This window comes from Globicephala melas, chromosome 12 (genome assembly GCF_963455315.2).
Source record: "Globicephala melas chromosome 12, mGloMel1.2, whole genome shotgun sequence".
Lineage (NCBI taxonomy): Eukaryota > Metazoa > Chordata > Mammalia > Artiodactyla > Delphinidae > Globicephala > Globicephala melas.
The window spans coordinates 9941746-9968148 of NC_083325.1; the positions used below are offsets into that span (position 1 = coordinate 9941746).

At 46.0% G+C, this 26403-nt stretch overlaps 1 protein-coding gene, 1 long non-coding RNA gene and 1 other non-coding gene across 6 annotated transcripts; 1 reads left to right on the forward strand and 2 right to left on the reverse strand.

Annotated features, from left to right (window-relative positions):
* Nucleotides 1–463: 463 nt before the first annotated feature.
* On the reverse strand, nt 464–6263 carry ITPRIPL1 (ITPRIP like 1). Of its 4 annotated transcripts, none has more exons than XM_030838952.2 (3): nt 6017–6263; nt 5746–5848; nt 464–4848 (listed from the first exon to the last, which is right to left on the reverse strand). In XM_030838952.2, the coding sequence occupies exon 3, from the start codon at nt 4844–4846 to the stop codon at nt 3236–3238; it is 1611 nt and encodes a 536-aa protein (XP_030694812.2). In that variant the 5' UTR covers nt 4847–4848; nt 5746–5848; nt 6017–6263; the 3' UTR covers nt 464–3235. The 4 variants fall into 4 exon arrangements, with proteins under 4 accessions (XP_030694812.2, XP_060165789.1, XP_030694811.2 ...); XM_030838951.3 differs by having other exon boundaries at nt 465–4894; XM_060309806.1 differs by lacking the exon at nt 6017–6263 and having other exon boundaries at nt 5746–5918.
* Nucleotides 6264–6999: 736 nt separating this feature from the next.
* Nucleotides 7000–26328, reverse strand: LOC115843161 (uncharacterized). The gene is made up of 3 exons (XR_004035630.3): nt 25472–26328; nt 12316–12409; nt 7000–11822 (listed from the first exon to the last, which is right to left on the reverse strand). It is a non-coding gene; the product is annotated as an uncharacterized lncRNA (long non-coding RNA).
* TRNAR-CCU (transfer RNA arginine (anticodon CCU)) lies at nt 21463–21535 on the forward strand. Its single transcript has one exon. It is a non-coding gene; the product is annotated as a tRNA-Arg (tRNA).
* Nucleotides 26329–26403: the final 75 nt, after the last annotated feature.

A 26403-nucleotide genomic window follows, 5' to 3' on the forward strand; every position in this document is an offset into this window, starting at 1 on the left:
AAAGTAGTGGGGCCCCTCCTCCACCCCTCATCTGCCAGAAAAGTGCTGGAGCCATTCCCCTTCCCTATTTTTCACTCCTCACCCAGATTCTAATTCCCCAAAATGGACGCCAAATAGCCTTAGTTTAGGTGAGGAATAACAGTGTTATCAGCTGGCTACCTGAACAGTCTTTTGGCTGAAATTTGCCCTGACCTTCCAGCCTGCAGCTGGCTTATATCAATGTAGTTCATGATATAAACCACCAAGTCACTGGGGTTCAACAGGGCATGTAGTTGAAATGGCTTTGCATTTGTTTTGGCCTCTGAGCAAATGCCTTTAATTTTTGTATGTGATATAAAATTCCTGACCTCCTAAGGACTGGATTACGAACCAACAATTTCTATCTTCCAGAATTCCCAAACAATAACATACCACCCTTTATGTTAAAATTAATATAGTTTCTCTTAAAATTAATATAATGCTTTTTGCTTTTCAAAACACTGTAACCCCTACATCTTATTCCCAAGATCGTGCTGGAAGGTTGCTAGGACGGGTACTTTCTTCCAGGCTCTGCCACTTATGAGCTATGTATACTCCTTCTAAGCCTGTTTCCTCGTAGGCAAAATGGAGGGGTTAAAGCACCCACTTCGTGGGGTTATAGTGTGAAGATTAAATGAGTTACCAGATGTGCAGAACTGTGCCTGGACCATTGGCAATGCTCGATGAATGCTAAGTATTCCCATTACTATAATCGCTGTTATATCCTGGGTGCCAGCCAGGTATTGTTTAGAATAAAATTGAGTTTCCTGAGTATCTGGAAGCTTCCCCTTTCATTGTAAGAGTATTCCCAGAGCACAACAGCTCTGTTCTTCCCATTAATACTTGTTTTTTCTATACTCTTTCTTATACTCTGTGCCCCACCCAAGCTTTGCTGACTGTTCCCTTTGTATTCTTCCGCCCACTCATAACTTTACATTTTCTTCCTTGTCTTGTACTAGACTAGAAACCACCCAGTCCTAGATCATACCACCTTCTTTCTACCTGACAGGACTGTGCCCTCTGGAGTTTATATATGTTGTTTGTAGACATTAAGACCTTTTAATTTGGCTGATATTTTGGTTTGGACACCATGAAAACGAATAACTTAGGTGTTCCTTAAGATTCTGAATTACTCTTTCCTGGTTACCGGCCATGCCACTGGGAAACCACAGGGCAGACTGGTTCAAAGTACGCTGAGAAACACCAGGATGTACTGGATGAAGCGATCAGGGTAACGTGAACTTCTTGGGAACAGGCATGTGAGAATGCTGATCTGCTGGTATTGCAGATTCCGACCGATACAGAAAATAATCTTCTTTATTGATTTGGAAGTAAAACACCAGCAAATTATTTTCTAAACAAAAAGCATATGTATTTTTTAATTAATTAATTTATTTTTGGCTGCGTTGGGTCTTTGTTGCTGCACGTGGGCTTTGTCTAGTTGCGGTGAGGGGAGCTACTCTTCGTTGCGGTGCGCGGCCTTCTCACTGCAGTGGCTTCTCTTGTTGCGGAGCACAGGCTGTAGGCGCGTGGGCTTCAGTAGTTGTGGCACGCGGGCTCAGTAGTTGTGGCTCGCGGGCTCTAGAGTGCAGGCTCAGTAGTTGTGGCACACGGACTTAGTTGCTCCGCGGCATGTGGGATCTTCCCAGACCAGGGCTCGAACCCGTGTCCCCTGCATTGGCAGACAGATTCTCAACCACTGCACCACCAGGGAAATCCCAAAAAACATGTGGATGTTTTTAAAACACCAAAATCCCACCAGCATAGAACCAACCATCATCGCATCTGCACTTGAAAGCTGTACCTGGCAGATAGCAGTAGACAATGCGAGAACACAGCAGCTCTCGTGCAGCAGTGGGAGCCCCAAATATTGGCTGGCATCAGCTTCCGGGACACTTGTAATTGATTTTTGCTGCGGGGAGGGTGTGGATTCTATAACCAAAGCCTACGAGGCCAGCACCTAAACCCCCCATGAGGTCACATTAAATGTGGGGCAAGGTTCTCCTCCCCCGAAGATCTTCCTGGCAGTGCTGGGTAGGAACAGCACTGGTATTTCCAAAACAACCACACCCACAACTAGAGTCACATTTCTTAACACTCCTCCCCAGGATGCCCAGGGTTTTGAAAGAAGGGGAAATATACCAATCATATCGCCAGAATTATGACTTTGTTAGAGCTGAACTGATTCACAGTCCCTTCCTGTCCAGCCCTGGCAGTGGGCCTGGATTGTGATGACCCCGCTTTGCAAACCCACACATGCAGTTCAAATAATCCCTTTGTCTTCTTTGAAAAGAGAATACAAAGGCATTACCAGACTGAGAAAAAGCACAGCTGCACGTGGTAGCTAAACCTTCTTTCCATTTAACAAATAAGTGGCTCCCCTCAGAAACCGTAATTGTTCATCTCAGAGCCCCCCAAAAGACTGTCCTCCTTAAGGGTTTTATAATGTTTCCAGGCACTGAGGAGGTCATCAGATGTTGACGATGTAATTAATTTTAGTAAATACATTATTTCAACTATGGGACAGGCCACTGTTGACTTAATATTTGTCTGTGAGTCAAGTTATTTGGGTAGTATTGGAGTTCTTTTCAGATGCATAAAACAGCTGTATTATATTGCACATATCATATGAAAATGGGGCTAAATTAAGAAAATGGCAAATAAACATCTTGGTTATATCTTCAAATAGTGGAGGTCTGAAAAATTCGATCCTAAAATACGAGAAGCTACCATCACAGTATTTGGGATAAAATGGAGTGCTATCAGCTTGGATATGAGTTGAGCTGAGTTCAATAAGGAAACCAGTTTACAAGGGATGTGCTCGGAGTTGTTCACAAAAGAAGGAATAAGCTGGAATGGAAGTATTCTCTGGTTCTCTGACTTCCAGTGTTGCTACAAAACCCAACTTCACAGGCCTCTTCTGGATCTCAACTCTTTAGCAGCAAGATCCTCCCATAACATCTGTTACCCTGGGCCCTCTTGGGGTCATGATGAAAGTTAAGTCAGGAGAAGAAAACTTCAAAGACCCAGCCTTGATTAGGCCCTGCAGACTGGACCCCTCCTCACGACCTCTTCACGTACTGCTAAGTGTCTTAGTCTATCATAGTCCCCACAGGCAAGGTGAAGATCACGTAGACTGCTGATGTGTCTGAAAAATAAACTCTTCTGCAGCCTGACAATCAGAAATACCTTCTCCCCCTTTTTAATGGCCTGTACATTAATGTGCCCCAGCCAGCGGGGCACAGGGCAGAGCTTTCACCTGGGTCAGAAGGTTGTGGAACTCTTCCACTGCCTGTGAATGTGCCATGGGGTTTAGCACCAGGTGTTGGAAGAGATTGACGGGCTCAGCATTACGAAATGTCTTAGGGATCGGGATGGTCAGGGGCAGGAAGGTGTTACCAATGAGGAAATGATGGAGGGACCTTCTCTGGAGGCCTTGGCCCAAGAACCAGAGGATGTCCTGGAGCCGCTGGGAGAGCATGCCATGCTGCCAGTCTGTGAGGGGCAGCTGCAGCAACAGGTGCATGAGGGCTGTTTTGAAGTGGTAAGAGGTGAGGATGGGGTGGGATGCTCCCTGGGGTAAACTCTGAAGGTCCCGGAGACTCAAAATGATCTGGAGGCACTTGAGGTGACAGGTGTTCTCGGGAGCAAAACGCCCGACCAGCTTTAGGAACAAGTGCTCACAGGCTGCAAAGGACTCGGGCCAGTCCACGCTGGTGAGCTGTTCCTGGTCAGGGGCCTGACTCACCAGGTAGACCAAGGAGTCTTCCTGTTGCACACCCAGGACCAGGCGGATTGAGAGAAAGCGGCCTGAGCGGTAGTCCAGCCTGAGCTTGCAGGAGGTGGTGGACGGCGGCAGGCTGAGCTTGAAGTCATACTTGTGGGCCACGAGGGCCCAGGCGTTGCCCACCATGTTCGTGAACCACTGCACGGTCTTACACACATCCAGGTAGGAGCCGGTGCAGACAGCCGCCTTGATGGAGCTGTTACACTTGCCCAGGAGGGCTGAGTGGTCCCTGTGGTGGTGCACCAGGCACAACACGTCCCCCAGAAGCTTCTCGCGCTTGCACACGCATTCCGACTCGACCCGCACGCGGCCACAGCGGCGGCCTAGGGCCAGATCCCTCATCTCCAGCGCAAACATAGTGCCCTGGGGGGGAACAATGGGCACCAGGATGTCAAATTTCTGGGTCTCGTGGAGGGTTCCCCATTTCTCGAAGGCAGCCCCGATGCCCAGGCAGTCCTCCAACTGTGGGTGAGCCTCCCGGCGGCTGAGCACCTGACAGGCCTTGATGAGGTCGTCCACAAAGCTCTCCACGAACTCGCAGGTGCAGGGCAGGTCCCGGGTGACGTTCTGGATCTGGTGTTTGTGAAAGGATTCCAGGGCCTCCCTCGGGGGGAAGTCGGTAAACCAGTTGTAGGAGGTGACAGGCACGACACGGACCTCCTCCGTCTCATCATCGCTGCTGGAATCAAAGGCCGGCTCGTGCTGCATGTTCTGTCGCAGGAGCTCAAAGATGAGAAAAAAGCAAAAGAGGCCAGCGTTCCACAGGTTTCCCAGCATCCAGCCCAGCGGCCCCTCGTGGCCATCCGCCTGGAACGGCCGCCCCCTGTCTTTCTTCCCCGGCACTAACTGGTCACTGGATGTGTCTCCTCTCCAGAAGTTCTCTGCCTTCTGCTGCTCCTCAGCTGCTCGCTTCCTCTCTTCAAACTCTAGTTCTAACTGGCGCATCTCCTCGCTCATCCGCTTCTCCAGCTGCCGACTTCTGGCTAGTGTGTCCAGGTCCATCCGGTCACTGACCATCAAAGGGTGGTGCACGACATACATCACTGCCAAGAACAGAAGGCTTATCACAGCCATTGGAGGCCTCTGCATCTAGACAAGTAGGAGGATGGGAGTTAGTGGTGATCTTCGGGACTCATCTGCTCTCCAGCGTGTATTCCCCATAGCGCTGGAACCCCAAATCCTGGAAGTCAGCTACTCAGGAGGAACAGAAAGCTCACAGAGCTGGGGTTGGACAGAGCAAGGGCGGCCTGCCTGGGAGGATCTGGGGAAAAAGGGGGGCAGCGGGATGTACCACCCAGCCTCTCTACTGCTTTCCTTCCACATGGTGTGGGTGGTATTTAGGTTTCCAGAATGTGGACATGGGACTCTCTTCACTCCTAGGATGGGGAGGGGGACCCTGTTCCAGGGTGGCTTCACCCAACTCATCAGGCCACCATGGGCACCAGGTGTGCCCTGCTTATCCCAGAGGCTCCCTTCCATGGGCAGAAAGCACTGGTCCGCCTGGGCAACATCTTTCTCCTTGCCAGGCCGTCAGCCCCACGCCAAGTGGGATGCTGTAGCATCCTACTTCCTCTGTGACGTCACAATCCTCATTCAGCTCAGCCTGTGTCATCAGACCACCCAGCAGCTCCTCCACTCCCGTGCCCAGTGGGCCAACCCCCCGGGGGGGGGCTGCCAAGGAGGCACAGTGCCACCAGCCACTTCTCCACTCCTGCTGCTGTGCTCTCTGAGGTCCTACCGGGGCTGCCGGATACCGCATTGGTGGGCCAGGCCCAAAGGCAGGCACAGCTCCACCTCTTGGCCCAGGAAACTTCGTGAAGAACCGGATGCCCAAGGCCTCCTGAGAGCCCGCAGGAGTGGGTTCCTCTGCCTACCCATCCACCACAAAGGCCTGATGCTTCCTGCACTCACCCCACCTGTTCACAAGCTACTGGGCTTACCGAGATCATGAAGGACCAGCCGCGTGGGCGCTGAAGCCAGGTGGGGGACTCTCCTCCCTTTGGAATTCGTCCTTGCTTAGTCTCACCGCCCTCTCCAGGAGCCCTGTTAAAATTTACAACGTACCTGGGGGCTTTGGCTCAAAGCCATGTGCCTCCCCACCCCCCCCATTCATAGCTTCCCCAAATTCCACGCCTAGAGATCTGAACTCTCATCCGCCTATTTAGACCAAGCCAACTCGTTTCTCCCGGGACCTGGGACCAGGTTACTCACGGTAGGCGTTAGCACGAACATGGTCTTAAAGAGCCCGCGCGGCCTGACCGTCCCCGCCTTCTCCCCCGCACGGTGGGGGCTCCGGGTTCCTCGCCGGGTCCGCCCGCGGACGTGGCCCCGCTCCCCTCTCCCGGGGAGCACACCATGTTTATCCAAGGGTCCGACTGTCTGTGAGCGGCGGGCCCCGAGACCCCACGGTGCCGCGCGCCGCTCAAAGGGCGCCAGCCGGACAACGCGCTCCCGCGGTCCAGGCTCCGCCCAGCCCCGCCCAGCCCCGCCCACCCAAATCCCCGCCGTGCAGCGAGCGCGCAGCAGGAGTCCAACCCTGAGGCCGGGTGACCCTTCTCGTCGGCGCGCGCAATGTGTCCACCACTTTGCCTCCCAAGGCCCTGCGGAGGGGCTGTGGCCACAGACTCGCTGCTGAGGGGCGCTCACGCCGCAGGCGATCAGCCTCCCTAGAGTCGCGCAAGGGGGCACTGCAGGGCCGGCTGTCCTCTTCACTCAGCTGGGTTCAATAGAGAATACACTTAATGGGATTTTAGAATACACTTACAGTGAGGATGATGGTTGCATAACCAAGAAAGCATGGAGGGACCGTCATTCCCACTTCAGGCTGGCCCTGCGCAAAATGGTAGTTCCCAACCGGTGTCCTTGGACTCTTTAATCAATAGAAAATTGTAAAAGGCCGGACGAGAAATTCAGGCAAGGCTTTATTGGGACTCCTGCTGCAGCAGGAGAGAGAGAAAACAAGCAACAGGTTCCCTTGCTCATTCCCTGAGGGCGTGGGGGAGCTGGTTTTTTAAATGGGGTGAGGGTAGGGGCAGGTTCAGGGGTTTGGGGGGAGGGGGCTTGGGTGGTCTGCCCACCCCCTTGGTGGTGCCCTTTGCAGGAATCTTGCCCAGGACCCTGCTTTTGCTGGGACACCTCAGAAGTGGCAGTTGGGTTTTTGGTCTTTTTGTATCTTGTTTATAATTTGCCTCAAGTGCCACATGCATGCAGTCATTTTTAGTTCCTTATAGTTTCTTTGTATTCTGTTGCGGAGGAAATGTTTGCAGGTGCAAGCACTGCAGCAAAGGATCCCAGGTCCCCTCTGTCTCAGTACAGCAGGTGAGGTGTGTGGTCAGCATCCTTAATGTGCCTCACCAGACTCAGGTGTCTTTCCCCAATCCCTTTCTCCTATCAAAGTGACTCTCATGAAAAAAACAGACAGCACCCAAAGACCTGGCCTGAGGCCTTACTAGCCGCTTGGGAATAAGAATCCTAAATCTACCGGATGACTCGGGTGATAAGATGGGTGTGTAAAGGAGAACTTTATAAAGTGTGGAGACCGGATGAGCTTATTCGCTAAGAAATGCGAATGGAATGGGCTTTTTGAAAAGGATCTTTAGAGTCTCAGAAGGAACCCCAACCTTCCTTCCTGTCCTGTGTCAGCTGTCCAAGGAGAAAAGGAAGTAATGATCTCTCCATAATTACCAATTAAAGTCCTTCTGCTGAAAAACAATCAAGTTTCACGCTTCCTTATCCAGGGTCAATGCAGAGGGGACGTCAAACAATTTGGACAGTACTTCCAAAAATACCGATGTATTTAATTGTGGAGGGGGAAAGAAAGACCCTGACCATGATTGAAGTTCCAAACTTACTTTTTTATAAACTTGCATGATGAAGAATAGACCACAGGCTACTCCTACTAAGCATCAGTGCAATTGAGCAATAATGAGATTATCATTTTAAAAGTTATGACATGACAGTGTCAGGATGAAAAAAATACATTTCAGAGTGGGCAAAACAATGGTGTTTAGAGCCATGTGTTTAAAGGTGTGTTTTCATGATCAACTAAGGGTTTGCTTTTAAAGTGATTGTCGGGTTAGAAGACATTTGCTAATTCATGGTCTGCACAGAAATTAAGTTGGTTGCTATATCAAATTAGAGACTCCAAGCTAGAGAACTACTAATCCATTGAAAGATTACACTTAAATAAACAAAAAGCCCTCTAGCAGTGGACATTTCTTGGTCTATTTTTGGTGATTTTTCTTCTTCAACATGAAGTTGGCTTAGTGAGTGGATTAATAGGAAACCAAGTCATTCGGACACCTTGTCATTCACACTAATTGGTGATTGTACACAAATGACACATGAGTAAACTATAGCAGCGGTCACTCATTTAACAAATATGGTCATTTTCCCCAAAAATAAATTCAATAAATTTATTTTCATCACAAAAAAATAAATATGTGGAAAGTAAGTACCTACATAATTACTTGATTCTGCCTCCTGGTCTGCAAAACCTAAAATTTGTTGAAGACTATTAGCCTTTTGGGGAGAACGGTTGCTCAAAGACTTGAGAACATTGGGAGAAACATCAGTCATCAATTAAAAAACATGGTAAACAGTTTTGAGTGGTTTTCCTAGGCTTGATGGATCTACAGATGTTACCAATACTGTTCAGTTGTTGCTGTTTATTCAAGAAACCAAAGCAGAGTTTGTAGTTACTGAAGAAGTAGATTTTATGAATAGTCTGCATGGGACAACTAGAGGCAAAAATATTTCAGAGTTGAGGGACTTCGCTGGTGGTGCAGTGGTTAAGAATCTGCCTGCCAAAAAAAAAAAAAAGAATCTGCCTGCCAATGCAGGGAACACGGGTTTGATCCCTGGTCCGGGAAGATCCCACATGCCGCGGAGCAACTAAGCCCATGTGCCACAACTACTGAGCCCGTGTGCTGCAACTACCAAAGCCCATGAGCCTAGAGCCCATGCTCCGCAACAAGGGAAGCCACCGAAATGAGAAGCCTGTGCAGCGCAAGGAAGAGTAGCTCCCGCTTGCCGCAACTAGAGAAAGCCCGCGCACAGCAATGAAGACCCAACAGATCCAAAAATAAATAAATAAAATTAATTAATTAAAAAAAAAGAGAGGGAGCCACTATTAGCCTGTCTCGGGTGATGTTATAGAAGGTGGAAAGAGGCCACACAGAGAAGACACCCACTGCTAGAGTGGATGGCAGATTATTCGTGAAAAGATAATTATGATCATTGGGATAAGCTGAGCCATAGGTCTGTGAAGATATTTTAAAATGATACACAAACCATAAAGTTTTCGTAAAAGAGTCTTGTGGGGCACCCACGTATTTCCAGTATGTTTACCAAAAATAATACTACATAAATCTTACACTCATGTTTTGGTCATCACACACCTATAAAAACATACAAATATACTGTATATATAAAAAATAGAATGTGTAAATCTACATCAACATGGAAAATAGACCATAATATATTAAGTGTGTGGTGGGGGGAAAGCCGGTTAGAAAAGCATGCTATGGTTTAATACCACTGTGTTACGTGTTGTGTGTATATACTACCTAGGAAATATGCTTAGGAAAAAAGTTTCAAAGGGTGAATTCCAAAATATTTACAGTGATCTTCTAAGGGTGTAGGGATTGATTACGGGTGACTTTTACCTCTTTCTATGCTTTTGAACTGTTTAACAATGAGCAGGTACTATTTTCACAATATAAAGATAACATTCAGACAATGCCCAAATCATGAATGAATGGGCTCTGGTGTGTCTTACTCGAATGGAGCTCAAAATGCGTTTTCTAAACAGGTGCGCCCAAGCTGGCATGTGTAACCCAGGACCTGATTTGTGCCTGAGCGGCGTTCTCCCGGTTCCGGAGACCCGGGAAAGGGGCTTCCTCCTCCCGGTCAGTTCTGGGGCTCCACGAGCGCCCTTCCCTCGCCCCTCAGAGGCAACTGTACCCGGAGCCGCGCCTGCACCCTCCTACGCCCAAGCCCCCCCATCTCCGTGCTCTCAGCCGGGTCCGCTCCTCCGGGACACACCGGTCACCGCGGGCGAGATTGGGGGCTCACAGTGATGGGGTGCATGGTTGCGAGGAGCTCGCGACCCTCCCGAAAGTGGAGAGCCTGTGAATGAGGGTCTGAGCCATCACTTCCCTGCACTGCACTAACGAGCAGAGTACTTCTGCGGGGGAACCTTCGCGGACTTTCCCGGGAATGCCAGCTCCCACCCCGACCCCTGCAGCTCGGCTCGCCCCTGCGCCTTCCGGGCGATCTTCCCCGGCTGCGACATGTCGAAGTTCTCACTATGGTGTTGTAAATTACTTTCCTTCTAGTTCTGATTGTGTTGCAGTTAGCACTTCGTTTAAATACTGTCCGTGAGGAGCGGTTGTTTTTTTAAAATTATTTATTTTTGGCTGCATTGGGTGGTGCTGTGCGTGGGCTTCTCATTGCGGTGGCTTCCCTTGTTGCAGAGCACGGGCTCTAGGCGCGCGGGCTTCAGTAGTTGTGGCACGTGGGTTCAGTAGTTGTGGCTTGAGTGCTCTAGAGCGCAGGCTCAGTAGTTGTGGCGCACGGGCTTACTTGCTCCGCGGCATGTGGGATCTTCCCAGACCAGGGCTTGAACCCTTTCCCCTGCATTGGCAGGTGGATTCTTAACCACTGCGCCAGCAGGGAAGCCCGGACGAGCGTTTTAACTAATGACAAATTTCATTTCAGGATAAAAAAGGCGTGCTTTCTTCTGGGCGGCCGCTAACAGCAGGGGCGGGTCCTTCCTCCGAGGGACCTGCGCCCCCAAAGGAAGACCCTTGTAGTCCGGATCTGGAAATGAGGAGTCTCAGGTTGCAAACCCAGGTCAACAGAAGGCCTGGGGGCAGAACCAAGGAAAGACGAGGCGGAAGGACTGAGAGCCCTCGCGTGGATCTGGTCCCCCTATCCAGACGCCAGCTCTCGCCCCGGGGGCCGGACATTGCTGGGAGCTCAGCGAGTCCCCTTGCCAGTCCCCGAGGGGGCGAAGAAAACTCCTCCTTTGCATGATCCATCCTTCCAGGTTGGCAGGATAAAGAGCACAGGGACTGGGTCTCTAAGCCATGTCTCGCTGCCTGTTATCTGGGGCCTGGAAAGTTCTGAACCTCCCAAAGCCTCAGCTTCCTCATCTGATAAACACGACAATAAAAGTCCTTTCCTTTTAAGGTCAGTGTGCAGATTAAATAACCCCATATATTTTAGAGGGCCTTGCTCACGGATTAGTCACCCGCACCTCCTGGGTGTTGATATCTCATCTGTGTTCACATTACAAAATACGGCATTTACCACAGAAATCTACACCTTCCTGAGTTGGTTATCTGTTGGTATCTCTAATGAAATTCTGAGAACTTCAAGGGCAAAGACTAAAATTAGACCTAGTTCAGTTCTGGTTGTGCAACAGCTAAGTGTTTTTGAATGAACGAATGGAATAAATGAATGACACAGGTTTGAATAAATAATACAGTGTTCCAGCCATGAAAAATAGGAGAGTGCTTGGGTAGGGTAGGGATCGTACCTTTTTGCTTTTATAGGCTGTTTGGAAGTTAGAGATAACTTACAGGAAGCAAGCCTAGGATCCACACAGAATCCTGACCAGGATGATGCAGAAATTGGGTCTATGGCCAAGAATTAGATAAGCAAATAAACAAACATTTAGATCTTAAATAAAATATTTGGTTTGGGGGCTATGGGTGGTAGATCATGGAAACCAAGGCAAGATAACGGGGATACAGTAAACAACTATGTGAGAAACCATTTTTATCAACCACAAATTTCAAAAAATCATTTTTTTTCACAACTGCAAGGTTTTCATCAAACCAGCTTCTTATTATCACAAGTTGCAAAAATTATCTTGCTCTGGTGACAAACATTTTTTGAAGCTTGCTGTGCAGTCAAGGCCTGTGTGGACAGACTTGTATGTTGTTGATGCTTCTGAACGTAAAGGGGAAGTCGAAAATTGCTTCCTTGTTTTCAGTCATCCAGGAATGCCCTGTGGAGGAGGAGAATTATTAATAGAAGAGCTGCTACCTGTGCATAAAATGCACCACTCCTGCTTAATCAATCTGAATGGCATATCATTGCACATTATTTACTTCTCATATATTTCTTCAGAAAAACAACAGGCTCTTCCTCTCAGATGTAGCACTTGTACTGCTGGGAGTACAACAAATAGATGCTAATGATTAAATGGAGATTTCAAGATGTAAGCAGATTCTGTCCAAAGTCTATCATGATGAATTGTTCATTCGTTCAAAAATATTTATTTGAGCATATTTTATAACCATGGAAAGTACGTTTGGATCAGATACAATGAAAGGTATGAGAACAGGATCTAAGTCCTCAGCAAGGATCTCACCTATACACACATATTTCCGGTTTGTTCTCCCATCTTGCTCCCAGTTTGCTAACTACCATACTTCTCTCTCCTAATGTTCTGTTCTTCATCATTACAGAGTTTTCTTTCCATATTCTGATCTACTTACTTTTTCTTCTCGTGTTTCATTAGCATTTTCCCGAAGTTTTTTAGAGTTCTTTTGTAGATTTTCAGCCATTTATACATTTCTTAAATATTTAAGCCTTTGAATAAAACAAACATTCAAAAAATGCATAAACATTTTTATCAAGTAAATACTGGTCAAAGACATTCTATCTCCCCACAAATTGATTATTAATTACAAAAGGAAAAATAGTAGCTTCACAGCAGAGAGATCTGTCAAGAGATCAAAATTAACATCATGATGATGTGCTTCCTGGGACACAGAAAGGACACAACATCGCCCACATAATATTCTTGCCAAAAGTGCATAACTTGTATAACCCGTACTGTGGGGAAACATAAAATCAAATATAAATATATTTTACAAAATAACTGGTGTTCACCCTTCAAAATGACAGTGTCAAGAAAGACAAAAAAGGGAATTCCCTGGCTATCCAGTGGTTAGGACTCTGAGCTTCCACTGCAGGGGGCACGGGTTCCATCCCAGATTGGGGAACTAAGATCCTGAAAGCTGTATGGTGCAGCCAAAAAAAAAAAAAAAATGCTGAGAGAGGAATAGCTCCAGATTTAAGAAAACTAAAGAGATAAGACAATTAGTGAGATGTATAATTCTGCATTGGATATTGGAAGCTGAAAAAGTGCTATAAAAGACATTATTGAGATAACTGTCAAAATTAGAATATGGTGACAGTATTGCATTACTGTTAGGTGAGAAAATGGATAGGTAAGAAAATGTCCTTATTCTTAAGAAATCCACACTGCTGTATTAAGGATTAAAGGGGCATGATGTATGCAACTTTAAGTTATTTCAGAAGGAAACATATAGAAAATAGTAAAAACAAATGTGGCAAAATATTAATAATTGCTTAATGTGAATAAAGGGTACATTTAAGTTTGAAATTACTTCAAAATAAAATTTTAAAAAAGAAAAATGAATTTTATCTATATTAACACTTTAAAGTATTAATTTCAAAATGCAGAACACATCTTAAGCAAACATGTTACACTTTAGAGAAATTCTATGCTTCATTTTAGTTTCTATTTATTTATTTCAGGTAGAAGTTGTGACTTTATTTATTTATTTTTAACATCTTTATTGGAGTATAATTGCTTTACAATGGTGTGTTAGTTTCTGCTGTATAACGAAGTGAATCAGCTATACATATCCATATATCCCCATACTTCCTCCCTCTTGCTCTATGCTTCATTTTAAGAAGAGCACACATTCAGAAACCACGCTGAATTAGTCACTTCCTGCCTCTCACCCACCCATGGTGACATCTGTCAACTAACAGACATGGTTCTCACGTGACACTGGATGTTTGCATGTCTGTTGGTTGAAATGATCGATCACATGAATATCACACAAAAGTGAACCTTGGGAAGACACACTGTGATGCAGAATGTGACCATACTTCAGCCTGGCTATATTCAAAGATTTGGCTGTGAGTGTGAAGAGAAATCGGGTGAGAGGGGTGTCATGACTTAGAAAAGAGTAGTGTTGGGCCATATCAGGAATATTTTAAAATAACTTTTGGAGTTTTAGGTATACAAGCAAGAGGTGTAATATATGTTCATTGACGAAATCTTAGAAAATACAGGTAAGCAAAAGGAAGAAAATAAAAATCACCCACAACCCTACCACCCAAGATAACTGCTGTAAGCGTTTTGAAGTTGACATAGGTCTGAAGGATGTTCACACAGAGGCTGAAGTGTCTTTAACAGTGTGGCTGTAGGGCCGGCCCTACCCCCATTCTTCAGTCGTGAGGCCTTGGCTAAGCTATTTGGCCACTTTACATCTCAGTTTTCTTTATCTGTAAAATGGAGAAAATACTACTACCTTGCTCAAAGTATTGATATAAGTAAGTGAGTTAATATTTCTAAAGCACTTTAGAACAATGCCTGGCGTATGGCAGAACAATATGCATGTTAACATAAATTTTCTTTTTCTCTTCTTTTTTTAAAACAAATACTGGGACTTCCCTGGTGGTCCAGTGGGTAAGACTCTGCACTCCCAAAACAGGGGGCCCAGATTCGATCCCTGGTGAGGGAACTAGATCCCACATGCATGCCACAGCTAAGAGTCTGCATGCTGCAGCTAAAAGATCCCCCCATGCGACAACGAAGATCCCCTGTGCCACGACTAAGACACGGCACAGCCAAAATAAATTAATTAATTAAAAAAAAAAAACCTGAAATACTGTAACAGGTAAAACTAACCTATAGTAGAAAAAAATCATAACAGTGAATCCCCCTAGGGACAGAGATTGATTAAGAAGGGCATGAGGGAACTTTCTGGGGTAATGATAATGTTCTATACCTTGGTGGGGGGTTGAATTTACACAAATTTATGAGTTTGTCAAAACACTGAGAATTTTACACTTAAGGTCCGTGCATTTCATTACATGTAAATTTTATTTCAAATGAACAAAAAACTGTAAGCAAATATTGAAATATTGTTAATGATGTTCATGCTAAAGTATTTAGGGGAAAGTATACTGGTGCCTGTAATTTACTTCAAAATGCATCAAAAAATAAGGTGGATTGATGGATGGATAGAGGGTTGGATAGATGTGCAATAAAGCAAGTATAGTAAAATGTTAATGTTAGAATTGAGGTAGTGTTCATCATAAAATTCTTTCAGTTTTTTGGTATGACTAAAATTTTTCATAATATATAAAACATGGGGAAAATAATATATAATACTGTGGTACTAACTTGCTGTTTCTGCTCTAAGATGTATCATGATAATCCTATGTTATTAGTCTTTTCTATAATTGTAATCATTGTAATATCATATTCTATAGATTAATGTAATTAACTAAACCACTATTACATATTTCAATTAATTCTGAATTCATTACAAAGCAGTGAGAAGAATGCTTCATGAAAGAACTCTCATTAATACCCTCAAAGATTTACGAGAGGACATTTTATCTATGAAACTAGAACAAGATACCCTTTAAAAAATTAGAGTCCTGGGGAGGGAGGGATAAATTAGGAGTTTGGAATTAACAGATACACACTAAAACAGATAAGCAGCAAGGACCTACTGTATAACACAGGGCACTATATTCAATATCTTGTAATAACCTGTAATGGAACAGAATCTGGAAAAGAATATATATGTATATGTGTGTATATATAACTGAATCACTTTGCTATGCACCTGAAATAACACAACATTGTAAATCAACTATATTCAATTAAAAACAAATTAGAATCCAAAAGGATTTTTTGGAAATTAAAAACTTGATAATAGAAATGAAAAACTCCATAGAGAGACTGAACGATAAAACCAAAGAAATCTCCCCAAGTTACAGTGAACATGCAAAGGGCTGGAAAAGAGTAGAGAAAAATTACAAGGGTCCGCCAAGTAGGTCCAACATATGACAATTTGATGTCCCAGAAAGAACAGGGAAAAAGGAAAGGAGGAAATCTCATCAAAGAAATAATGAAACAAGTACCCATAACTGGAGGACATGAGTTTTCAGATTGAAGCTGAGTGCCCAGCACATGGATGAAAATAAACCCACACCAAGGTATCTTCAGAACCCTCAGGACAAACAGAGGATTCTACAAGTTTCTAGACAGAAACAGGTCACATACACAGGATCAGAAAGAATGGTGTCAGACTTCTCAGCACAGCATTAGAAGCAAAGAGATGAAAGAACAATGCCTTCAAAGTTCTGAAGGAAAATGGTTTCCAAGTCTAGAATTTTATGCTCAGGCAAATTACCAAACAAGAGAGTAGGAATAAAGAGGGTTTTAGCCATACAAGGTTTAAAAAGAAAACACAACCTCCCATGTATCCCTTTTCTTTCTTTCTTTTTTTTGTTGAATTCTACCAGTCTTTGAGCACTTCACCTACTATATGCTGTGTTGAGTATTAGTTTCATACCTTTTATTTTTTCATTTTTTTTGACTGCAGAGCTTGTGGGATCTTAGTTCCCAGGCCAGGGGTCGAACCCAGGCCCCTGCAGTAGAAGCACGGAGTCGTAACCACTGGACTGCCAGGGAATTCCCTGTACCCCTTTTCAAGAAGCTGAAACCACCACCTTGCTGGCTGCCCAACTGCCTGCGCTTCCAGGCCTCCTTGTGGCCTCGCCTGCTTGGTAGATGCCCAGGGAAGCTGAGGCCAGCCTCTTACGCAGACATTCTGCCTCATCTGACCTTCTCCTGGTGCCTCCATCTATTGGGACCACATTGCCCTTTCTTTGCACAGCTGGGTTTGTGCTTGCTACCCGTTTTCTCAAAACTGAGCAATATATATATTTTAAAAATAAAGTTATTTATTTTATTTTTTTGGCTGCATTGGGTCTTCGTTGCTGCACACGGGCTTTCTCTAGCTGCAGCGAGCGGGGGCTACTCTTCATTGCAGTGCAAGGGCTCCTCATGGTGGTGGCTTCTCTTGTTGCGGAGCATGGACTCTAGTTGCGCGGGCTTCAGTAGTTGTGGCACGCGGGCTCAGTAGTTGTGGCACGCGGGCTCACTAGTTGTGGCACACGGGCTTAGTTGCCCCGTGGCAGGTGGGATCTTCCCAGACCAGCGCTCGAACCCTTGTCCCCTGCATTGGCAGGCAGATTCTTAACCACGGCACCACCAGGGAAGCCCCCTGAGCAATATATTGATTACAGATCATATACAAGTAGTAAATTTATAAAGAATGGCTCACATAAAAGTCAGGAAAGTGGTTACTTCTGGTGGGGGGAGTGGGAGGAACCACTGGAGGCCCCCCATGGGGTTTCTGAGGTTCTAGGGTGATGGGCACATAGGTGTATCATCTCTTTTCCTATTTCCTTGGCACCTTGGTCTCTGGCAGGAATTAGTACTCCAAGCCTTCCCTAAGCCTGCCCTCAGCTGTGCCTGCCTCTGAGAAGGGTTTACGCTTGGTGATCCTCCTCACAACGGGCACAGTCACGAGTACATGGCAGGTATTGTGTCCATGCTTGTTGGCTTATTAAAAAGTTGGCTGCAGGGAGTTCTACGGGAAGTTCAGTGGTTAGGACTCTACGCTTTCACTGTTGAGGGCCCAGGGTCAGTCCCTGGTCAGGGAACTAATATCCCACAAGCTGTGCGGTGCCACAGGAAAAAAAAAAAAAAGTTGGTTTGATACACAGTTGGGAAGACTATGGTGCCTCAGGAAAATATTATTAGGGCTTGGGATCTGGAGTTCATCCAAACCGGCAGTCTGGGCTGGGGGCTTGGAGCTGCCAAGATGAAACCAAATTGGTGCCCAGAGAGAAAGGTGGGCAGGAGTGCAGTAAGATGCAATGCAAGTATGGTTTTTTTCTTTAAAGGCTCCACTCTGCCATAGAAATTGGAGGGAATAGCACGGTAGGAATCGGGGAGCCCGAGAGAGGATCTGCCCAGTAGGAGATTCAGCCGGTCACAAGTCTGTCCTCCGTCTGTGATAGAAACCAGTCCTCGAAACTGCAAGCCACCAGCTGCCTGATTGGTTCTATCAAGGAGCCAGTATGAGCCATGCCTTAACACGTGACTGCCTTTGCAGGGGGTCAACATTTCTATATAGTTATGACATTATTTCATTTTTAAACGAGCATATGGCAATCTGCAGACAAAAATGAATTCTCAGTCCCTTCAAGTCAATCGCCTGGAGAGGCCACATATTCAGCCCAACAGTGCATTCTGGTACAGCCGCCCAACCTACAGCCATGCCGCTGGATATACTTGATGCCGGCAAACTGCCATCTCTGTGAGGGCTGTAGTTTGGGGAAGGGCCAAGGGTCATTCAGAACCCAGTGCACTGTGTGGAAGGGCCATCAGGTTTGGTAGGACCATTTGGGATAAGAAAAGAAGGATATGGCAAAGAATGAGGCAGTCTTCCTGTGTTTGAGTCACAAACTGTCTCCAAGCACTATTTCCTGGCATAGTTCTAGGTGCCCAGCAGCCCTATGGAGTAGGTAAAACTATCCCCGTTACACAGACGATGCACCTGAGGCACAGAGTCACTAAGAACTTACCCAAGGGAATTCCCTGGCAGTCCAGCGGTTAGGACTTTGTGCTTTCACTGCAGGGGGCCCGGGTTCAATCCCTGGTCAGGGAACTAAGATCTCCCAAGCCGCGAAGCGCGGCCAAACAAAAGAACTTACCCAAGATTGCACTGCTAGTAAGGGGTGAACCTGGGATTTGAACCCAGGCAGCCTGACACAAGACTCCATGCTTTAAAAAAAAAATTTTTTTTTGATGTGGACCATTTTTAAAGTCTTTATTGAAGTTGTTACAATATTGCTTCTGTTTTATGTTTTGGTTTTTTGGCCCCAAGGAATGGGGGATCTTAGCTCCCAGACCAGGGATCGAACCTGCACCCCCTGCATTGGAAGGCGAAGTTTTAACCACTGGATTGCCAGTGAAGTCCCAAGATTCCATGCTTTTAATCACTACATCAAACTGCCTGGAAGGGAACAAAGCTTTTTTAGAAACATGCACCAGATGAAATAATTAGAAAATCAATTTTGTCTCTACATACTTAAATCATATATATATACATATATATATATATAAAAATATATATGAATTCTGTCTCGTTTCCTGGTACAGTCCTGGAACTAGTATAGTGACTGGCACATAGGAGAGAGTAAATTTTGCTACATGAAGAAGTGAGTGAATGAATAAAGTAGTTCACAGCATGCATTACTGGGTGAACTGATATTCTAGGCAAATAAAGAGGGCAGTATCATTTATTGATTCCCTCTTGATGTAGGACATTGTGTTTCCTGGAGTCATCTGATTTAGCCTCACTCTAACCCTATAAGGGGCATGTTCAATCCTAGGTCAGGAGCCATTTCACCATCCAATATGCAAGTTACCTTTAAAGGGCTTTTAAGGGTGACCCAGCACTCCTCTTTCTCAGCCCCAAGAATTCAGGCAACTTAAAGGCTTCCTGGATACACCAAAGACAATCACCTAGTCCCTTGGTGTTTCACTCTCATTTCTAACATTCCATAACCCCTACCCATGGTCCTTCCATCAGGTGTACCTAATCTCCTGCTCTACCTCCTGCAATAGCCTCCCGGCTCTACTCCCTGTCTCTGGTTCCCCCACCGCTGACTCTCCCACTATCCATCTTTTTTTTTTGCGGTACGCAGGCCTCTCACTGTTGTGGCCTCTCCCATCGTGGAGCACAGGCTCCGGACGCGCAGGCTCAGCGGCCATGGCTCACGGGCCCAGCCACTCCGCGGCATGTGGGATCTTCCCGGACCGGGGCACGAACTCGTGTCCCCTGCATCGGCAGGCGGACTCTCAACCACTGTGCCACCAGGGAAGCCCTCCCACAATCCATCTTACCTGGCACTGTCAGCATCACCTTCTCCATAACTAGCTCTGTGAGGAAACCCCTGTAAAGAGGATCTGCAATGAGATGGCCCGGCTTTGAGGCAGATGAAGCCAGGCAAGTCAGTTATCTTCTATGGGCCTCAGTTCCTTCCTTGGTAAAATGGGAAAAAAATCAATATATTTCATAGAACTTTATGGCAATTAAATGAGATTACGTGCGCTAAAGTATTTTGCAGGGACTTCCCTGGTGGGTAAGACCCTGGGCGGAACTAGATCCCACATGCCACAACTAAGACCCGGTGCAGCCAAATTAATTAATTAATTAATTAAAAATAAATAAAGTACTTTGCAAAAGCTTGCCACATGATCAATAGTATTTTTTTTCCTTTGCGTAATCTAAATGTTGGTCCCTCTAATCAAACACCTGCTATAAAGCTGCAAGAAACAAAACCTCCCAAACCAGAAACTTGCTAACACTTACTATTGTCTCCTATGATAAAGCAAAATCTCTTTACAATGACATTATTTTTTCAAGGGATTCTAAGTTATATCTACCCAAATTATGTCACATTGTTCCATTCCTTACATTTGCCTTCCACTCAGCTGAATTGAACTCTTAACAGTTCCTGGGACTTGCCTTTGTCTTTCCACATTTATACTTTTGCTTTTTCTGTGTCCCCCTGAAATCTCCTCCGCTCCCTGCCTCTGCTGAAATCCTGGTCGGCCTTTTTACATCACAACTGCAAAGCCTCAGCCAGTCTCCTAAATTAGAAGTGAGCTCTCTGATCTTCCAATGCCCCCTTGTGGCACTGACTGCATTCCGCTTTTTTTTATTTTTTGGTACGCGGGCCTCTCGCTGTTGTGGCCTCTCCCGTTGCGGAGCGCAGGCTCAGCGGCCATGGCTCACGGGCCCAGCCGCTCCGCGGCACGTGGGATCCTCCCGGACCGGGGCACGAACCCGTGTCCCCTGCATCGGCAGGCGGACTCTCAACCACTGCGCCACCAGGGAAGCCCAAACATTTTCAATTTTGATGAAGTCTAATTTATCAATTTTTTCTTTTGCTGCTTGTTCTTTTGGCATCATATCTAAGAAATCATTGCCTAACTCAAGGTCATGAAGATTAACACCTATGTCTTGTAATAATTTTACAGTTTTAGCTCTTACATCTAGGTCTGATCCATTTTGAATTAATGTTTGTGTATGATATGAGGGAGTAGTGCAACTGAGCAGGACCCTGTGGGGCCCTCCCAGGTACAAAAGCCTTTACGTGTCTCCTGTTTCTTATTTGTAGGAAAAAGGCTTCAGCCTCCTAGACTTTCCCTGAGTTCCAAAATGCAGATGCAAACAGTTACTAATTAGGAAAGGGAGGGAATGCAGAACCAAAGGAAAAACAGTCAAGAAACAATAGTGGGCTTCCCTGGTGGCACAGTGGTTAAGAATCTGCCTGCCAGTGCAGGGGACACGGGTTTGAGCCCTGGTCCGGGAAGATCCCACATGCCGTGGAGCAACTAAGACCGTGCGCCACAACTACTGAGCCTGTGGTCTAGAGCCCGTGAGCCACAGCTGCTGAGCCCACGTGCCACAACTACTGAAATCCGTGTACCTAGAGTCTGTGCTCCGCAACAAGAGAAGCTACCGCAATGAGAAGCCTGCATACCGCAAAGAAAGTGTAGCTGCCGCTCGCCACAACTAGAGAAAGCCCGCACACAGCAACAAAGACCCAACACAGCCAAAAATAAATAAATTAATTTATTTTTAAAAAAGGAACAATAGTACAGCAGTAAAGCAGAGTCCTAGTTCCTCCTCAAGGGATATACATAACAATACATTGGAACTTCCCTGGTGGTCCGATGGGTAAGACTCTGCGCTCCTAATGCAGGGGGCCCAGGTTCGATCCCTGGTTGGGGAACTAGATCCTGCATGCATGCTTCAACTAAGAGTCTGCATGCCGCACCTGAGAAGTCTGCATGCTGCAACTAAGAGTCCACGTGCCACAACTAAAGATCCTGCATGCCACAACTAAGACCCAGCGTGGCCAAAATAAACAAATAAAATAATAAATAAACAAACAAATAAATAAAACAATATATCTTTGAGTTCTTCTGCAGAAACTAAGGCCCCCACCCAGGTGGAGGATGGTAACTTCAGGCTGAGGACAAGATTCCTGGAGCACCGCCCTGTTACCTCACCACCAGGCAATCAGAAGAAAGTCACACACTCTGCAGCCCTAACCACAAATTTTGCCTTTAAAAACTCTTCCCTGAAAACTATCTAGGAGTTCGGGTCTTTTGAGCACTAGCCACCCCTTCTCCTTGCTTGGCCCTTGCAATAAAACTTTCTCTGCTCCAAACTCCAACATTTTGGTTTGTTTGACCTTACTGTGCATCAGGCACACAAACTTGGGTTCAACAAAAGGGGGTATAAATTCATCCTTTTGCATGTGAATATCCAGTTGTCCTAAAACCATTTGGTAAAAAAACTTTTCTCATCACACTGTCTTGGTACCCTTGTCAAAAATCAATTGCCCAGGGAGTTCCCTGGTAGCCTAGTGGTTAGGATTCAGCACTTTCACTGTGGAGGCCCGGGTTTGATCACTGGTTGGGGAACCATCCCATGTGCCAAGTGGCATGGCGTGACCAAAATACAAAAAAAAAAAAAAAAAAAAAAAAAATCAATTGCCCATAAATGCAGGGGTTTATTTTATTTTTGGATTCTTGATTCTATTCCATTGAGCTATGTGCTTATCTCTCTTTCAAATTTACAACACATTGGATCAAGCGTCATTCTACATGTTATGAGGACAACAGCTTTTCCCCACTGCCAGGGGGCTGGGAATTCTCAGGGACACATTCCCTGCCCCCCTTACCTCTTGTACCAATTCCTTGTTTTCACTGATTTCTCTCTCAGCTTTGAGTCCTGTCTTCTATAACCTAGCTCTTCCCACTCCATTTCAACTTTCCCTGGATACCACCTCTATTCCTTCATGCCCTAGAGTACCACAAACACATTAGTGTGTGGCAAACTCCTACTCAGGATTTGAGTAAATGAATGGAGAATCTTTAAGAGTTCATATAGGCAGCAACTTAGAAAAACAATTTAGATATCACTGCCTAAAAGTGCATCAGCCAGTTTCCGTGATGGTAAATTTTTCCTTGTTTGTGACTCCTTTAGGTCCTGGCTAATTGTCATCTTCCTGGGCTCTCTTGCTTCCTGGATACCTTTCTTTTTTTTTTTTCTTTTTTCCTTTAACATTACTTTACAATGTTGTGTTAGTTTCTGCTGTATAACAAAGTGAATCAGCTCTATGTATACGTATATTCCCATATCCCCTTCCTCTTGCGTCTCCCTCACCCTCCTTATCCCACACCTCTAGGTGGTCGCAAAGCACTGAGCTGATCTCCCTGTGCTATGCAGTTGCTTCCCACTAGCTATCTATTTTACATTTGGTAGTGTGTATATATGTTAATGCACTCTCTCACTGCGTCCCAGCTTACCCTTCCCCCTCCCCGTGTCCTCAAGTCCATTCTCTACGTCTGCGTCTTTATTCCTGTCCTGAACCTTTTCTTTTTTTTTAGATTCTATATATATGTGTTAGCATACAGTATTTGTTTTTCTCTTTCTGACTTACTTCACTCTGTATGACAGACTCTAGGTCCATCCACCTCACTACAAATAACTCAGTTTCGTTTCTTTTTATGGCTGAGTAATATTCCATTGTATATATGTGCCACATTTTCTTTATCCATTCATCTGTGGATGGACACTTAGGTTGCTTCCATTTCCTGGCTATTGTAAATAGTGTTTCAATGAACATTGTGGTACATGACTCTTTTTGAATTATGGTTTTCTCAGGGTATATACCCAGTAGTGGGATTGCTGGGTCATATGGTAGTTCTATTTTTAGTTTAAGGAACCTCCATACTGTTCTCCATAGTGGCTGTATAAATTTACATTCCCACCAACAGTGCAGGAGGGTTCCCTTTTCTCCACACCTTCTCCAGCATTTATTGTTTGTAGATTTTTTGATGATGGTCATTCTGACCAGTGTGAGATGATATCTCATTGTAGTTTTGATTTGCATTTCTCTAATGATTAGAGATGTTGAGCATCTTTTCATGTGTTTCTTGGCAATCTGTATATCTTCTTTGGAGAAGTGTCTATTTAGGTCTTCTGTCCATTTTCAGATTGGGTTGTTTGTTTTTTTAATATTGAGCCGCATAAGCTGCTTATATATTTTGGAGATTAATCCTTTGTCAGTTGCTTCGTTTGCAAATATTTTCTCCCATTCCCTGGATACCTTTCTCTTGCCCTCTCTACATGTCAGCCTCCAACCCCCACTCCTCCTTTTCTGATGAAGGGCACTTTAATTCTCTCCTTGACTTACCTTCACCAAAACTCCCCAGCCTCACCCTTTCTAATAAAAAGGCCTATGAAGTTTTCCCAAGCGTTTCCCCCAACAGAAGAACTCCCATCTCTGACGTAAACACTGCCCCTTCCCTAGAGTGAGGAAGCACAGTTTGCATCTTGTTTTCTAAGTCACAATATTTTTCTTCCTGTTTCAGTGTGACAATCCTCTTTTGGCTGCAGCCTCCTCATGTGGGAAGCTGAACTACTCCATCTCCAAAGCTCCTTCCAGTTCTGATGTCCAAATCCATCTAAATTACTAACTGGAAAATTATATTTGATAGAGCTTGCTTAGAGAGGAAAAGGAAAGATGGGGAATTTTCCTTTTTTCCCTGCTTCACAGATTTGCCAGTGGCCCAGGCTCAACTGTGAACCTGAGTACCACTTCTATCTAAATGCAGAGCAGAATCCCTAAAATACTTTTCAGACCCTTTTGTGTCATCTGTGTGATCCACAGCATGGCCACGGAATGAAAGGCAGTCCTGAGGATTCAGATTTAAATAATCTTCAGTGAGCCCCCACCTTGAGCCAGGCACTTTGTATCTGCTTTTAATCACACCACCTCATTTAATCATAAAAGTCCTCAGAAGAAAGTTCCATTGCCTCAATTTTAAGGATGGCAAAATGACACTCTCTTAAAGAGACAAGGTAGCTACTCAAAGTCACACAGCTGCTGAGGAGAAGAGCCGTCAAAGGACTTGACTGTGCCTTGGAAGGCCCAGTTAGATGTACAAAAACACGGTCAGGGTTGCAAACTCCAGGCCTACAGGGACCAGGCAGCTAACACCAAGGAGTGAGGGCTTCAAGTAAGAAAACAGGTGCGGTGGGAGGCGCATACACATCCTCTAAGGGTGGCAGTTGCTGATAAGCCCTGGGCAAGCAGCCACGTAGGAACGTGTGTCTCATGTGGCTCGTATTCAGATTCTTTCCTAGATGCTGGCAATCCAGATTGTGTGAACTATCCCAATTTTTTAATAAGGCACCAATAATGAGTCAAGCAAAATACCCACACAGGTCAAATTTGGCCCAGCAGACGGCTATTGAGGATGAATTCCTTTAGCTTCCCTTCATTCATCTTTCAAAAGCAAACAGGCTGGACTTCCCTGGTGGCACAGTGGTTAAAGAATCCGCCTGCCAGTGTAAGGGGACACGGGTTCGAGCCCTGGTCCGGAAAGATTCCACATGCTGCGGAGCAACTAAGCCTGTGCGCCACAACTACTGAGCCTGCACTCTAGAGCCCGCGAGCCACAACTACTGAAGCCCCGACGCCTAGAGCCCGTGCTCCGCAACAAGAGAAGCCACCGCAATGAGAAGCCCACGCACCGCAACGAAGAGTAGCTCCCGCTCGCCACAATTAGAGAAAAGCCTGCGCGCAGCAATGAAGACCCAACACAGTCAAAAATAAATAAATTTATTTAAAAAAAGAAAAAAACGGGCTTACCTGGTGGCGCAGTGGTTGAGAATCCGCCTGCCGATACAGGGGACACGGGTTCGTGCCCCGGTCCGGGAAGATCCCACATGCCGCGGAGCGGCTGGGCCCGTGAGCCATGACCGCTGAGCCTGCGCGTCCGGAGCCTGTGCTCCGCAACGGGAGAGGCCACAACAGTGAGAGGTCCGCATACCGCAAAAAAAAAAAAAAAAAAGCAAACAGGCTCTAAATGAGGTAACCATTCAGCTATTCGTTGCCATTCCACAGAGCAGAACTGGTTGATTCGGGGAGGGCAGGGGTGCCTTCTGGCCCTGGGGGGCTTTGTTGTTGGAGAGGAAATTAAATCACTGTCTTCAAGGAGTTGGCTCCCTGTTGTTCCTTGGGCGGTGGAGAGGGCCCTGCTGTGGAATGGGACAAGCGTTTTGGGAGCAAAATGGGGTTTCCCGGATGCCCAGAACGAGGGTTTCGGAGGCACGGGTTTTAGATGGGATGGGGAGGGGGGGAACAGAGCTTTTTTTCAATTGTTTAATATAGAGGAAAAACCCAAAGGAAGATACCAGATACCAGAAACACACACACAACACAGTTCAGTCCCTCGCAAGGTGCTTGAGTTTCCTCAGCCGGAAATGGGGCTCATTAGCCCCTCCTTGCCTGCAGAGCTCACAGGACTGTTACCAGGGGAAGAAGCGCGTGGGACAGGATAGCGGGCTAAGCAGGCATAAGATGTGAGGAGTCCTGCGGGACGAAGGCCGGAACCCGAGATAGGGAGAGAGTACTGGTCCGGAACCGTGTTTCGCGAGTCCCTGGATTTGCCGGTCCCGCCCACCGAGCCCACACGGTCGCAGAAAACCGGAGCGCATACCCCGGAGATATGCCTCACCAGCACTTCCCGGCGCACGACCCGGAAGCGGAAGGGAGCCAGTCTCATTCTCCTTCCTGTGCGT